Genomic DNA, 14,308 nt, shown 5'->3' with positions numbered 1-14,308 from the left:
AAAAAAAAACAAAAAAAAACAACAACAACAACAACAACAACATTTGATTTTATCTTTTTTTCAATAACTTGGTGCTATTTCAGCAGTTAGCAGTTGCTCCCAGAAAAACGTGACTTCCTCTCATTTGGCTCTGGTACAAATCATGCCAGGAGGGGGAAAAGGAGGGGATAGAAAAAATAAAGAGAAGGCAGCCCCAGAGGCCACTCCCTTCCCGGCTCATTTTGCTTGGACTGGCACCTACATAGAGATGCCTCTGTTTGGACGCAGATGCCTGCCGGGCGTGGAGGAAAGGGCTGGGGGAAGGGACGAGCTCTGGACACAAGGACACAGCCACATGGACTGTATGTGCACACACACTTGGAACCATACAGGCCTGCAGCATATAGGAACACAAACACTGGGGAGGTCAGCTGTAGCTGAGTGGCTAGAGAGAGAGGCCATGTGGGAATAGGAAGTTGGACGCCCAGCTCGGCCTGGGGTGTCGCACCAAGTTATGGGCCCTCCTGGGTACTTTAACTATTGAAAAATAGCAGATATACAAGCTCACTGGGAGCTTGTAGATCTGCTATTTTAGAAAAATCGTGAAAATTGTGTTTGCAAGTCTTTTTTGAAAAACCTATGTCAGTGGTGCTCAAACCTTTTCATGTGAAGGACCCCCAAAATGATATGTATTTGGCCACGGACCCGCATCTCAAAATATTTAGTTCCAGGGACCCCCCCAGAAGCAAAATTTGAGTCAAAATGTTCGCTTAAAAAATACATACAGTATATTCAAAGATTTGCACACATTTTCACTAAAAGAAAATAGCAGATCTACAAGCTCGCAGCTCTGTGAGCTTGTATATCTGCTATCTTTCAATAGCTAAAGTATAAAATAATCAAGGCCCCTCGCCCTAGTAACTCAGCCCCCCCCCCCCCTTGTGAAGCCCCTGAGCTCGGCCAGTTTATGTGAGAATGTACACTTGACCACGTTGACCCTGGCGAAATACAAGCTTGTAGATCTGCTGTTTATGAAAAGTTGCCCCCAAATTGGTCCATACACACAGCTTATTCTGTGCGATCAATTTGCGTTAAGTTAAACTGCTGTTTGTTGATTTATTCGTGGTTGATTTTTCACCATGAATAAAAAAATCAACCTGGTGACTGAGCCATCGCCAAACACATTTTATGTGAAATATTGAATTGTTTATTTATTTGTGCTCCCATGCAGTGTGTAATGAAGGATCTTAAAAAATATGCATTTTCTGGTCTCTCCCCCCGAGACCAGAGAATACTCCTCTAAATGTATATCATGAAGATGGTGAGCATGACGATGTACGTGTATGGGATCTGCTTTAATATGACTATATTATATGATAGAGATGTGTCGCTATCCTCTTGGCATGACCGGTGGGCAGATTCAGGATGAGGACATCTCTGCCTCCAGCCAGTGGTCCGAATCGACTGCAGCCAGATTTGGCAGGTATGAACAGCAGGCATGCAGGGCCACATTCAAGTCTTTAGTCTTTGCTTTTCTCCATTCTCTAACATGAAACAAAATGTGATCTTGATGGGCCCTCGGGTGGTGCAGGGGTAAAGTACCTGTCCACCACTGTAGAGTCTATAGGGTTTGGAAGCCACCACAGTGCATCCGACTTGACTGAGGATCTATAACGGTGGTTCTCAAGTTATCTCAACCTGTGGATCGGGACCCCCCAAAATTATTTTGGGGGTCCCCAGATGATTAACTTAATGTGCAACATTGTTTTCTTTCTCAAACAAACCAACATAAAGTTTAAGTGCATAGAGGGTATCTGCACATTTCTAAAGTGACAATTTAAGGACTTTTTAATACCTCTAAAATGGCAAATTAAACATTGGCCAAATTGTCAAATATTAGTGTCAGAAATTGTGAAAATAGCTGATCTACATGCTGTTGTGAGCATGTAGATCTGCTATTTTCACAATTTCTGTTATACAAAATGTAATGCCTCAACTCTTATTGCTTGTCAGGGTGGGGGGGTTCCCAGTTAAAATATAATTATTTTGGGGGTCGCGGCCTGAAAAGGTTGAGAACTACTGGTCTATAAGACCACCACTTTGTTGGATGTGTTGGTGGGAGGGAAGCCAGGCGGGGAGGGGGGTCTCTGTCGCTGCTGTGCTAGCTAAATACTTACACATGGGTACCCAGAAAATAACATGAAAACATCCTCCTCTCCTCTCCTCTAGATTAGACTTTGATAATGGTGACGGGGACGGGGCGTGGTGTCCCGACATCATGTCAGAACCAGACAGTCTCAAAGAGTACATCCAGGTGGACCTGCGCTCGATACATTTCATCACCCTGGTGGGCACTCAGGGTCGCCATGCCGACGGCATGGGGAATGAGTTTGCCCAGCGCTACAAGATCAAATACAGCCGGGACGGCAGCGACTGGGTGGCCTGGCATGACAGGAAGGGAAGGCAGGTGAGCAAATTCCATATCACACCGCACATCATATAGCACAGGGGTCTTCAGCGTTTCAGGCCATGGACAAGGTCAAGACGTTCATGACATACAGTGCCTATTGCTTTGGCATACAGTATACACATGTACGGATGGACAGATAGGCCAAAAACACAATGCCTCCTCTCCTGTACAGCTGACCACCAGTAGAGGCATATAAATGAATGACGCAAAAGGCGCTGTGCATAGCATTTATCACCATTCAACAATCACCAGTCGCTAAATAGCCAATTATATGAGTAGTTGGTAGATTGATAAATCTGCATATCTTTCCATCTTTTTGTTTCCACAACATAAATTCACTATTAAAGTATTAGTCCATTTGAATGATGTTTCACTCCCTTCCTGTGCCAGATCATAGAGGGAAACAGGAACGCCTACGATGTGGTGTTGAAGGACCTGGAGCCACCCATCATCGCCCGCTTTGTTCGCTTCATGCCAGTGACAGATCACTCCATGATCGTGTGTATGAGAGTGGAACTCTACGGCTGTGAATGGCTGGGTTAGTCACTTCCCTCCGTATATTCCCTCCTATACAGTATATCGTCACTGTCGGGCAGAAACCTTGTATCTCCAAGTTTAAAATGTGTATGTTTTTTCGCAAAGTAAAGCCCTGCTTCATCATACAAGGCCGTCGCACCAAGGTAGTGAAAACAGCCGATCTACAAGCACACAACGCCTCGCGGTGTGTGCTTGTAGATCGGCTGTTTTCACTAGTTTAAATCATTTTTAAAATGATAAATGCAAAACAAAGAGTTTTGGACATACAAGGTTTCCACCCGACAACGACAATATATCAATTTATTTTCAAAGACCCCCAGTTTGATCTGCTTAAGGCCCCAATTCCCCTATTTGATATGGTTTCTTATCTCAGGGGTTTTAAAGACCCGTAAGGGTCCATTCGCTTCCTACTGTAACCATCAATCATTCAGCTCCCGGGGAACCCACCCAAGGCCCAAGGCTTGTTATACAGACACTGAGCATTATAGGCTTGTTTTTCTTGCCAACAATGTTAACATTTTATTTACATAGGACGTTGTTTTAACAGATAGAGGTTCATTGTTTAGTTAGTTTCAATGTATAGATTATTACTTTGTATATTGTTTAGATTGATGCTTGACTGACCTCCTGGCTTACCTGTGATCCTAGTTCACAGTGTCAGAGACACTACTTCTTAAACATTTGTTTTCTTATAGCCTTAATATTACCTTGCCTATTGTAAGCCACACTGGATAAGAAGAGCAGTTGTAAATAATGGCTTTCCTTTACCCCTGCCAGATGGTCTGATGTCTTATAGTTCTCCAGAAGGTCAGCAGATGACCTACAGAGCCCTGGATGTCTACCTTAATGACTCTGTGTATGATGGAGCCTCAGGTGAAAGGTCTGGCGTTGTTTTGCCCTCTCTGAAACATGTTAGAAATAAACACTTTGTTTTCATGAATTAAACCGCATTGGCATTGATACGTGCTTGATACATACATCTGGTTGCATTTAAAAGTTGAATTCAATTTCAGCATGTTTGTGATTATATTGGGACGAGGTTACATATGATTTTGATCTAATTTGTAATAAAGTTGAGACTCCATACAAGGCATGTGCACACATAGACATCAAATGGGGCTTGAGCCCCTGCCCTTTTATCCGTCCGTAAAAAAGTGCCCTCTCCAGACCATGAATGCAGTTTTTACTTTGGTGAAAGAAATGCAACTGCCCCCTTTCCATGCCATACCTGAAGGCAGCATTCAAGAGAATTGCCTTGTCCAAACTCTCCTGAACTTGAATGCAGCATCTTATGTTGAGAGAATTGCCCTCTCTGTGTAGAAATCAATAATATCGAATATAGCTGACCTCAAGGCTCACAATAGCGACGCGTTGTGAGCTTGGAAGTCTGCTATTTTCGATATTTTCACCAAAAGGCCTTTTTAGAAATGTCTGCTCCATACACGCTATAAATTATCTTTTTCTTTTCTCCCTCTCCTACAAATCTCACATCCCTCCCTCCCTCCCTCCCTCCCTCCCTCCATCCATCCATCCATCCATCCATCCATCCATCCATCCATCCATCCATCCATCCATCCATCCATCCAACCATCCATCCATCCATCCACCCATCCATCAACCCACCAGACTGTCCAAGGGTCTGGGCCAGCTCACAGATGGTACGTGGGGTTTGGATGACTTCCTCCACAGTCACATCTACAGCATGTGGCCTGGATATGACTATGTGGGCTGGACCAACAAGAGCTTCCCCAAGGGTTACGTGGAGATGACCTTCGACTTTGACCACGTCAGAAACTTCACCTCCATGAAGGTGCAGATTTCACACCCAGATATTACAAATGTATAATCACAGCTAAACCGAGTTTACGCTATAACAGCTATTAGAGTTAACTCTAGAAGACATTATTATAACAAGTAAACAGAGTATAGCTGGGGGTGGAAATAAAGGACTTTTTTTCTCCAGGTCAGGAGGACGATCTCCTTTCTTTACAACTACAATAAAATTCAAGGAGGGTGGCTGGTTGTAAAGTGCATGTAGCACGTTCAAGTAAAACGTAAAAAAGAAAAAAAAAAGTATTTCTAGTGGAAATTATACTAATTCAGATTTGCCATAATGAATTTACCATTTATAATCTCCATCATCATAGTTGCTGTTTTTTTCTTTAACCCTCCAGGTCCACTGCAGTAACATGTTCAGCCGTGGTGTGAGAATGTTCCGTCAGGCTGCCTGTTCCTTCCGGTCAGACCTGGACTGGGAGGCTGACCCCATGTCCTTCAGGCTCCCAGTGGACCGCGTGAGCCAGAGCGCCCGCTTCGTCACGGTGCCCCTCGGCGGCCGGACTGCCAGCACCATCCGATGCCGTTTCTACTTCAATGACCGCTGGATGCTGTTCAGTGAGGTGGCCTTTCAGTCAGGTGAGAGGGATCAGATGATACTAATACTAATAATCATGTCCCTTTTAGTAGTTGTTGTTGGGGTATTTGCATCAATATGTTTGCACATGATACGCAGAATTTGTCCTCACCATTTACCCATCCTCTAACTATTAGGAGCAGTGGGTGAAGCAGTAAGGGGTTAATTGTCTTGCTCAGGGACAGTGCTGGGTAGACTGAGCGGACTAGGGGGCAAACCAGGGACCTTCTGATTCCCCCACGGCCTCTCTACCTTCTAAGGCCGCCCGGCCATTGCCGTAGATGGGTTCACCTTGGTGCTCAATATCAGTGGTGTGACACCAGTGACCTATCACATATTCCACAAAAAGAAATACAGTACAAATACAGCACCTATCCTGTCTCTCTGACTCTGCATCAGTGCAGAGATGTTTGATACACATTTTTTGCGTGTCCCCATTTTGCACTGGTCCTTTGTTGAAGGTTTTCTTTACAGAAGTAGACTGTGTCTCCTGCATATTCCTTCTACCTTTTTACAGTATCTCGCTTTATCTTATTTTTCTTGTTCTTGTATTGTAGAAGTTGTATTGCTTATTGAATGAAATAATTTATTTCTCTTCTTCTTGTCTTTTTTTTCCCAGGCTCAGCGGTGTACAACACATCTCTTAGTCCTCGTAAACGTGGACACCCAACAAACATACTTCCAGGTCAGCAGCTCAAACCCTGTGGAATCAATTGTTATTTATTGGAGAATTTCTATTTAATACAGTAAACAAAAATAGTTATTTTGGTAAGAAGGACAGAAGGCCCTGCATCAGCAGCGCCCGGCTCTCATCTATAGGCTATCCTTCAGTAGCCCGATGTATGCGTTGTCACTCAACACAAATCTTTTTCAACAGAAAATAATACTCATTCAGTTGTTTTTGGTTTGGGTTTTTTTTTCAGTTGAAAATTATGTTTTTTGTGAGTGACATTAATATCTAAAATAACTTTTGCTTGTACAATATGTCAGAATATTGGCAAATCTCATAAACAGTCTCCAAGAAAAAACTTCTTGACACGGAAAACTTGCTTTTGATACAAAATCTGTGTATACCAACATATCTCAAAATGAAAGAACAGACCGCATAAGCATGTACACTAAAGATCCAACTGGTTAATTTCTTAACTTAACAGCTTTGTTCTGGACTTTGACTTTGAAGTTATAATTTGCAGCTTAGTTGTACATAATATACAGTAGTTGTACCACAGCACCCACTGGTGGATAAATGTAGCCTAGTTCCAGACGCTGAATCGCTAGCCACACCCCTTTAATTTTTTTGTTTCGAATAATGAAGTGAAACGAAATGTCAATTCAGGCTGAGTGTCAGGCTAGGATAAATGTGCAGACAGCATACAAAAGGCCCAGTGTATAAGGTCAGTCTTATGCAGCCTGCATTGTTTTTGAGCAGTGGCACACCGACTCCAATGCTTGACTGAGTGTGTAAGTAGCTACAGTATGTACTGTAAGTAACTATGTTTGTACAGTAGCATGAGCTGCAATACCGCTGGGTGACCAGTGGCAGACCAAGTGGCACTGTTGAGCAGCCGAGGCGTGTGTGTGCACACGTAATAGGACGGCCACTTGACACCTCGAATACACACACACTTTCCTCCGAGGTAGAAAGTCTGGAGACGCGAGATACACACACACGCACGCACGCACGCACACACACACACACACACACACACACACACACACACTCACACACACACACACACACACACACACACACACACACACACACACACACACACACTACATGGACCACGTCAGGTCCATTTGGTTACCGAGCGAGGAGAACATTCTCGCACGCATCGCCACTATTCAGAAAGTCTAATCTCCTCACTCCTGGTCACTCAGGAGATGACCCCACCCATAAAGTGGATGACAGCAATACGAGGATCCTGATTGGATGCTTGGTTGCCATCATCGCCATCCTATTGGCCATTATAGTCATCATCCTGTGGCGACAGGTGTGGCAGAAGATGCTGGAGAAGGTGAGAGGAACACTTCTTCCACTTCTTCTCATGTCAAGGATCGCCAAATTGATATGTGTTTGGTCATGGACCTCCATTTGAAACAGTTTTGTGCAAGGGATAAGAGGAAATCAATCTACAAGCTCACAATGCGTTGCATCGTAGTGCATTTTGAGCTTGTAGATAATATATTTTTGAATAGCTGAAAAATAAAATAGGACCACTTCACCCATTTCAAGACAATTGCCTTGTCCAAACTCTCCTGAACTTGAATGCAGCATATTATGTTGAAAGAATTGCCCTCTCTGTGTAGAAATCCATGCCTTACGTCACATCTCCAGTATGCACTTGATTATGCTTAGTTTTGTGTGGTTAAAGCACTGAAAATAGCCGATCTCCAAGCTCACAACACGTCGCTACGCGATGTGTTGTGAGCTTGGAGGTCTGCTATACCGCAGACTGCTATACCGCTGCAGACTGCTATACCGAGGTCTGCTATACCGCCTCCCTGTGTTTCCATCGCAGGCGTCCCGGCGCCTGCTGGACGATGAGTTGACGGCTCGCCTGGCGGCGCAGACGCAGGCCTTCTCCTTCCAGCACTCCTCTCTCTCCAGCGAGGGGGGCTCCAACTCCAACTCCACCTACGAGAGGATCTTCCCCCTCTGCTCTGACTACCAGGAGCCGTCCCGCCTCATACGAAAGCTGCCTGAGTTCGCCCAGTCTGCCGAGGACCTCGGTGAGCTCTCAGAGTGTGTGGGTGTGTGTACGTAGGATGGCGGGTCATGGAGGGTTATTACTCTGATTAATTAATTACTTATTAAGTCAGGGGTCTTTAACGTTTTCAGGCCAAGGACCCCTTAGTTGAGAGAGAGATGAAGCATGGACCCCCATAATCTGTTCATAGATTCCATATAGTTTCATTGTTTGACAGCACAATCATCAGTGTATTTTGGATTCATGTAAATTCGTTTTTCAGATATTTAACCACTTCAACTGTACTTGATCTTTCACTATGTACTTAGTCTGCTCTTTTTCCCCTCTACACCAAAGCACTTTGCTTGTAGATCTGCTATTTTTGGCTAAAGTTCTCCGTATATAGATGCTATAGTTCAAAAAAGGGAAGAAAAAAAACTGTTTCTATCACACAAAGATTTAGAGGACCCCCTCCCTGTAGTAAAGCCCTTTGCACACAGGACAGTTGCGTTTTTTTTCGTTTGCTGCATGAATAAAACGCATTGGATTTGGTGTGCAATGCTGTGCGGAATCGGCGCTGTGGATCCCAAAAGGAGTCATAAAAGGAGTGGTGAGTTTTTTACCGCATGCGACAAGACGCACGAATCGAACTGGGTTCGATCGAGAAAAAAACGCACGGCCGCAGCCACTCGTCGCACGGCCAATTCGGATCCGGTGTGCATGAGGTCGTAGAGAATCATTGTTTTCTTTTTAAAAAGTGAAATTGTCCGTTTTATCCGTACGGATAAACGCGCCTGTGTGCAAAGGGCTTTACTCTGAGGACCCCTAAGGGTCCCGGACCCCCTGTTGAAGACCTTTGACTTAAGTTATATGTGGGGGTGGCAGTGGCTCAGGTGGCAGAGAGGGCCGCTTGGGAATCGAAAAAGTTCCCGGATCACCCCTTAACTGCCCGCGATGAGCAGATTGATGCCTTGCATGATTTCCTCCACCGGTTGGTGTGTGAGCATGTGCGTGTATGTAATGCACATTTTATAGCACTTTGGATAAAGTCACTACTAAACTACTAACCAATGACCATTGGTAATGTGTACTGTTTGCTTGTTTGCTTGTTTGTGTGTGTGTGTGTGTGTGTGTGTGTGTGTGTGTGTGTGTGTGTGTGTGTGTGTGTGTGTGTGTGTGTGTGTGTGTGTGCGCGCGTGCATGTGTCCATGTGCGTGCGTGCGTGTTTCACAGCCGAGGCAAGCAGCTCTTCCAGAGCCGCTCAGGCCGCTGGTTCAGAGGGTGCTCCTCACTATGCGGAGGCCGACATCATCAGCCTCCAGGAGGCCTCAGGCACCAACACCTACTCCATCACAGCTGTCAACATGAGCCTCCTCACCGCCAGAGACACGGCCATGAGGGAGTTCTCCAGGGACAAACTCACCTTCAAGGAGAAACTGGGAGAGGGCCAGTTCGGAGAGGTACATTTCTTAATTTGGAACAATCTGAATTCCCTGACACAGTTTATGCGTTATGAATCTTACTCTGGGTGGCGTTACATAGCAAATGTAGGCTACTCAAAGTAGCCGTTTAGAATTACCCAAGTGTGAAATATGTTTAACAAGAGGCGGAGATGAATGGCACGGTATATTAATTTGTTTGCACTAAAGTGGTGCAACAATAAGTGGAAAAGCACTGTTTTGCTTCCATAGGTGCACCTGTGTGAGGCAGAGGGGATGCAGGACTTTCTGGATGAGGACCTGTCCATAGAGGGCAGCAGTGAGTCTCCTTTACTGGTGGCAGTGAAGACACTGAGGGAAGACGCCAACAAGAATGCAAGGTAGCCTATGAATATAATTCAGCCAGCTACTGTTCTTCACCACTTATTCACGCCTGGCAATTATATACCACTGGATTAATGGTGGCATGACCAGACTAAAACAGAGCAAATTATTTAGCCAGAATTTTGGTGGAAATTATCTGTATACTGTCCCGAAGACTTGATTAACCACTAGAGCCCTATTTCAGAAATACTGAAATTAGCCAATCTATATAAGCTCACAAGGTGTTGAGAACGTGTTTATCTGATATTTTTTGTTTGAAATAAAGGTTTACATCAACGTCAAAATCGAAAACACGTAATTAGATGATTCTCAGGATTTAACATTTTATTGCTTTTCTGATTGGAGTACATTTTCTCAACATTTCAACACACATGAATATGGCCCCAGTTGAATATACCCATGTATCGTTTAAATAACAATTGATTCAGTCAGTCAGTGAATCAATCACATGTCGTCACCATTCCTTGCTGGGTTGCAGGAACGATTTCCTGAAGGAGATTCGAATCATGTCTCGTCTGAGGGACCCCAACATTGTGCGTCTGCTGGCGGTGTGCGTGGACACGGACCCCCTCTGTATGATCACAGAGTACATGGAGAACGGAGACCTCAACCAGTTCCTCTCCGGCCTCCGGCTGAAGGTGGACGGTGATGAAGAAGACCAGAAAGAGGAGGGGAAAGAAAGCAACGAGGAGAGGAGACCTGGCACCATGGCCACAGTCAGGTAGGCCGGATTTGTCAATATCCAGCACTCACATTTTTTACTTGAGTAAAAGTATCAATACTGCCATATAGAAATACTCTGTTACAAGTAGAAGTCCGGATTTCAACATTTACTTGAGTAAAAGTACAAAAGTATTTGGCATCAAAATGTACTTAAAGTATAAAAAGTAAAAGTATTCATTATGCAGAATGTCCCATTTCAAGTTTTCAAATGGATACAAATCTTTTGAAAATAGCAGATCTACAGCTCACAATGTCTTTTTCATTATCATTCATTATTAGGTGCATTGTTGTCATCCCCATGAGACATTTGGTGGATACACATGCAGTGCTGTATTGTGTACAACAATAATGCAGTATAACCACATTATCCCTAGTGTCATTATTTTGAGCATGTCATAATTGGTGAAAGTTTCCAAAAATCTTAAAGAAATGTAATTTACAAGCTCACAATGCATCACATAGTGACATATTGTGAGTTTGTAGGTGAACTGTATAAACTCAGACATAAGTGGTGAAAGGGAGTTCACTTCACTCAGCATACATACCACATAGAAATGCATTTAGTTACAGTGTGTTAGCAAACATCATTTCACTAATCTTATCCTTGTATTCCATGCCTCTAGCTACGACCAGCTGATTGGCATGGCTGCACAGATTGCATCTGGGATGAAGTACTTGTCCTCACTCAACTTTGTCCACCGTGACTTGGCCACACGCAACTGCCTTGTGGGCAAGAACTACACCATAAAGATCGCCGACTTTGGCATGAGCCGCAACCTGTACCGTGGTGACTACTACAGAATCCAGGGCAGAGCCGTTCTGCCCATTCGCTGGATGTCCTGGGAGAGCATCCTACTAGTGAGGTTTCCCGCATGGAGGGTTTCAAGACTGGGAATGTTTTGTTCTGTAGTAGCCTAAAGAAAGATCTCCAGAATAGGAATAATGTGCACTACTCCAAAATTGTGAGGTCTGTTAAGTCAACTTTGTTGTTGTTTTTTTTTTTACAAAAGAAAAGATGAGTGTTAACATGTTTTCATTTACCTCTTTCTATCGTTTTAGGGATTTTTGCAATTTTGATTTCAGTTGGTGTGGGCATGCGTACAAGTGGCTAATTATGTCTTTTTAGACACAATAAGCAGGAACACTGCTAGACCCCATAAGTCACATCTGCCCATGAAAGATTGCGGGGACAACTGGGACGTAGGACAACTGGGCATAGGACAACTGGGATTTTCCCAGATTGCGGTGCATCTTGGGAATAAGCTTATTGTGTCTAAAAATACATATTTAACCACTTGTACGCATGCCCCCACCCACTGAAATCAAAATCATTCAAATCGCTAAAACCATAGAAAGCAGTAAATGAAAACATTTTAACACTCATATTTTCTTTTCTCTAATTACAATCTAAAATATGAACCCTTTTTGTAAAAAAACAAAGTTGTCCTTTAAATTGAGACATTCAGTCATTCTTTGTTGTAATGCATGTACAAACTACATAGTACACAATTATATATGAAACATGTTAATAAAAGTACCAATTGTAATCAAATCCATTAAGGAAGAAACTATATTAATAATACTAAAGGATATAATGAAAGAAGCTACTTTTCACCATGCTGTCATTTTGTCTGTCTGCAATTCTTCCTATCACTCTTCCAGGGGAAGTTCACCATGGCCAGTGATGTGTGGGCATTTGGGGTGACTCTGTGGGAGATTCTGACTCTATGTAAGAAGCAGCCCTACTCCCATCTCTCTGATGAGCAGGTCATCGAAAACACAGGAGAGTTCTTCAGGGACCAGGCGAAGCAGGTGACAATTATAACAATTATATGAAGATGCAATTCTGGGAAATTCTGAGTGTGGGTGCCGTTTTTGCATTTTCCCATTCAAGTCAAAAACTGCCAAAGCCATAAAGGTGACGTGGGCATACGACACCGACTTTATAAGAGTGACTCTTAGCCAACGAGGAAGCACTAGCGACCTTCCGATTCCCAGCCTTTTTACGCATTCAGCTACAGACAGTCACCCTCCAAACAGTTTCCACCTACGGAACAAGGTCACAATCTATTACAGTGGTTCCCAAACGTTTTAGCTCAAGACCCAAAAGATGTTTTTCCAGGACCCAAACTTGTGAAAATAGCAGATCTACAAGCCCATAACACGTCGCTTCATGCTGCGTTGTGAGCTTGTCGAGCGGGTATTTTTACTACTTCTTTTTTTTTACAACATTTGTTTTCTAATTTATAGAATTTATTCGATTTTCCATTTATTAATGATATTACTTCGAATTTTATTTTTTGTTTTATTTATGAAAATCTTAGCTTTTTTTTTTTTTTTTTTTAATCTTTTGAAATAATAATAATTAAAAACAAATTGTAGGAAACCAAAAAATTAAGGGACCCATGAAAATGTGTCCGTGACCTACAAATGGGTCCTGACCCACTGTTTGGGAAATAGTGGTCTAGTATTTCAGCAGGATGTGTAGCCTAATTGTGTGTGTTGTGTGGGGGCGGGTAGCATTGTTGTTGGAGATTGATGATTCTGTTTCCTCATTTCCGTTGTGCTCTCAGGTGTATCTGCCAAAGCCTCCCTGTTGTCCAGAGGCTGTCTACAGTGACCTCATGCTGGGCTGCTGGAGAAGGAACGCCAAGCAAAGACCCAGCTTCCAGGAGATACACAGTCAGTTGGTTGACAGCCTGGCCTAGCAGAAAAGGCACATGGACAGACATACAATAATGCAATTTGCAATTTGACATGACTTGCATTTACTTCAGGCTGCCTGGATAAATCTGGAATTGTGTGAGTTGCAGATGCTCATAATGTGATAATTTCTGTCTCCATGTTGTTGTGTTTTTTGTTTTCTTCCTCACACTAATTGTGCAATGTTGTAAATAGGCTATAAATGGACCAGGCACAGTGGTCTATGAAAGCCATATGTTTAGTTAGTGAGGAATATTCTACACAATTAACTCAAATAAATAAAGCTTCAAATCAACTTAAACTTTATTGCCACGTCACAGGTTTACAGGTGTAAAAGAGTGAAATGCTTTTTAGTGCAAGCTTACAAATTAAACTAATATATACATAAAGTGTGTAATATAGACAGATATGTCTCTATTGCAAATAAAAGACATATCAAATGTACATAAAACGTATGGGAATGGGAGCGTATCATACATACTGTAAACGGTACCAATGTACTGATATGGTGACAGGGAACACCTGTTCATCATTCTTTGCATCACTCCCTTTCTCTCCCGCTTCCATCTCAGTATTTGTTTTGGAGTGTGTTTCCATTATCTTACATTGTATATTACTTTATACTAATTCTATATTTTATTTATTAGAACAGAATACAGACCGTTGCAGAACTGTAAAATTGTTATTGTTGTAATTGTCAGTGATTTTATTTGTTTGTTGTTTATTGTGAAACGTACCGTAATTGGACATTCATGACTGCTTTCAAAAAGAGAACACAGCAAAGTTATTCTGCTGCAGTGTACTTAAAATAATCTCTTTTAGATTCATTATTGAATAATGTGTTATTTTATGTATTTAAAGACAAAATGGATTTTGTATTTTGCCATGCCAAACATGCACCCTGTAAATAAATAATAATGCAGTATAATAACGGAGAAAAAGCCTACAGTACTTGCTTTATCTATCTATC

The 14,308-nt window shown here is 42.8% G+C and overlaps 1 protein-coding gene across 1 annotated transcript; it reads left to right on the top strand.

Moving 5' to 3' along the window:
• Positions 1–1,361: 1,361 nt before the first annotated feature.
• Positions 1,362–13,343, top strand: LOC308285316 (discoidin domain-containing receptor 2-like; the record flags this gene model as incomplete). The annotated part of the gene is made up of 15 exons (XM_080726029.1): positions 1,362–1,462; positions 2,209–2,446; positions 2,840–2,987; positions 3,764–3,866; positions 4,613–4,796; positions 5,161–5,401; positions 6,019–6,084; positions 7,281–7,417; positions 7,922–8,132; positions 9,323–9,549; positions 9,781–9,908; positions 10,391–10,633; positions 11,259–11,493; positions 12,298–12,447; positions 13,209–13,343. The coding sequence occupies 15 exons, from the start codon at positions 1,362–1,364 to the stop codon at positions 13,341–13,343; spliced, it is 2,547 nt and encodes an 848-aa protein (XP_080582155.1).
• Positions 13,344–14,308: the final 965 nt, after the last annotated feature.

This window comes from Nannobrachium achirus, assembly GCF_963921795.1.
Source record: "Nannobrachium achirus genome assembly, chromosome: 5".
NCBI lineage: Eukaryota > Metazoa > Chordata > Actinopteri > Myctophiformes > Myctophidae > Nannobrachium > Nannobrachium achirus.
Note: the sequence above shows the minus strand (reverse complement) of the source record. Positions and strands in the feature narration are given on the sequence as shown.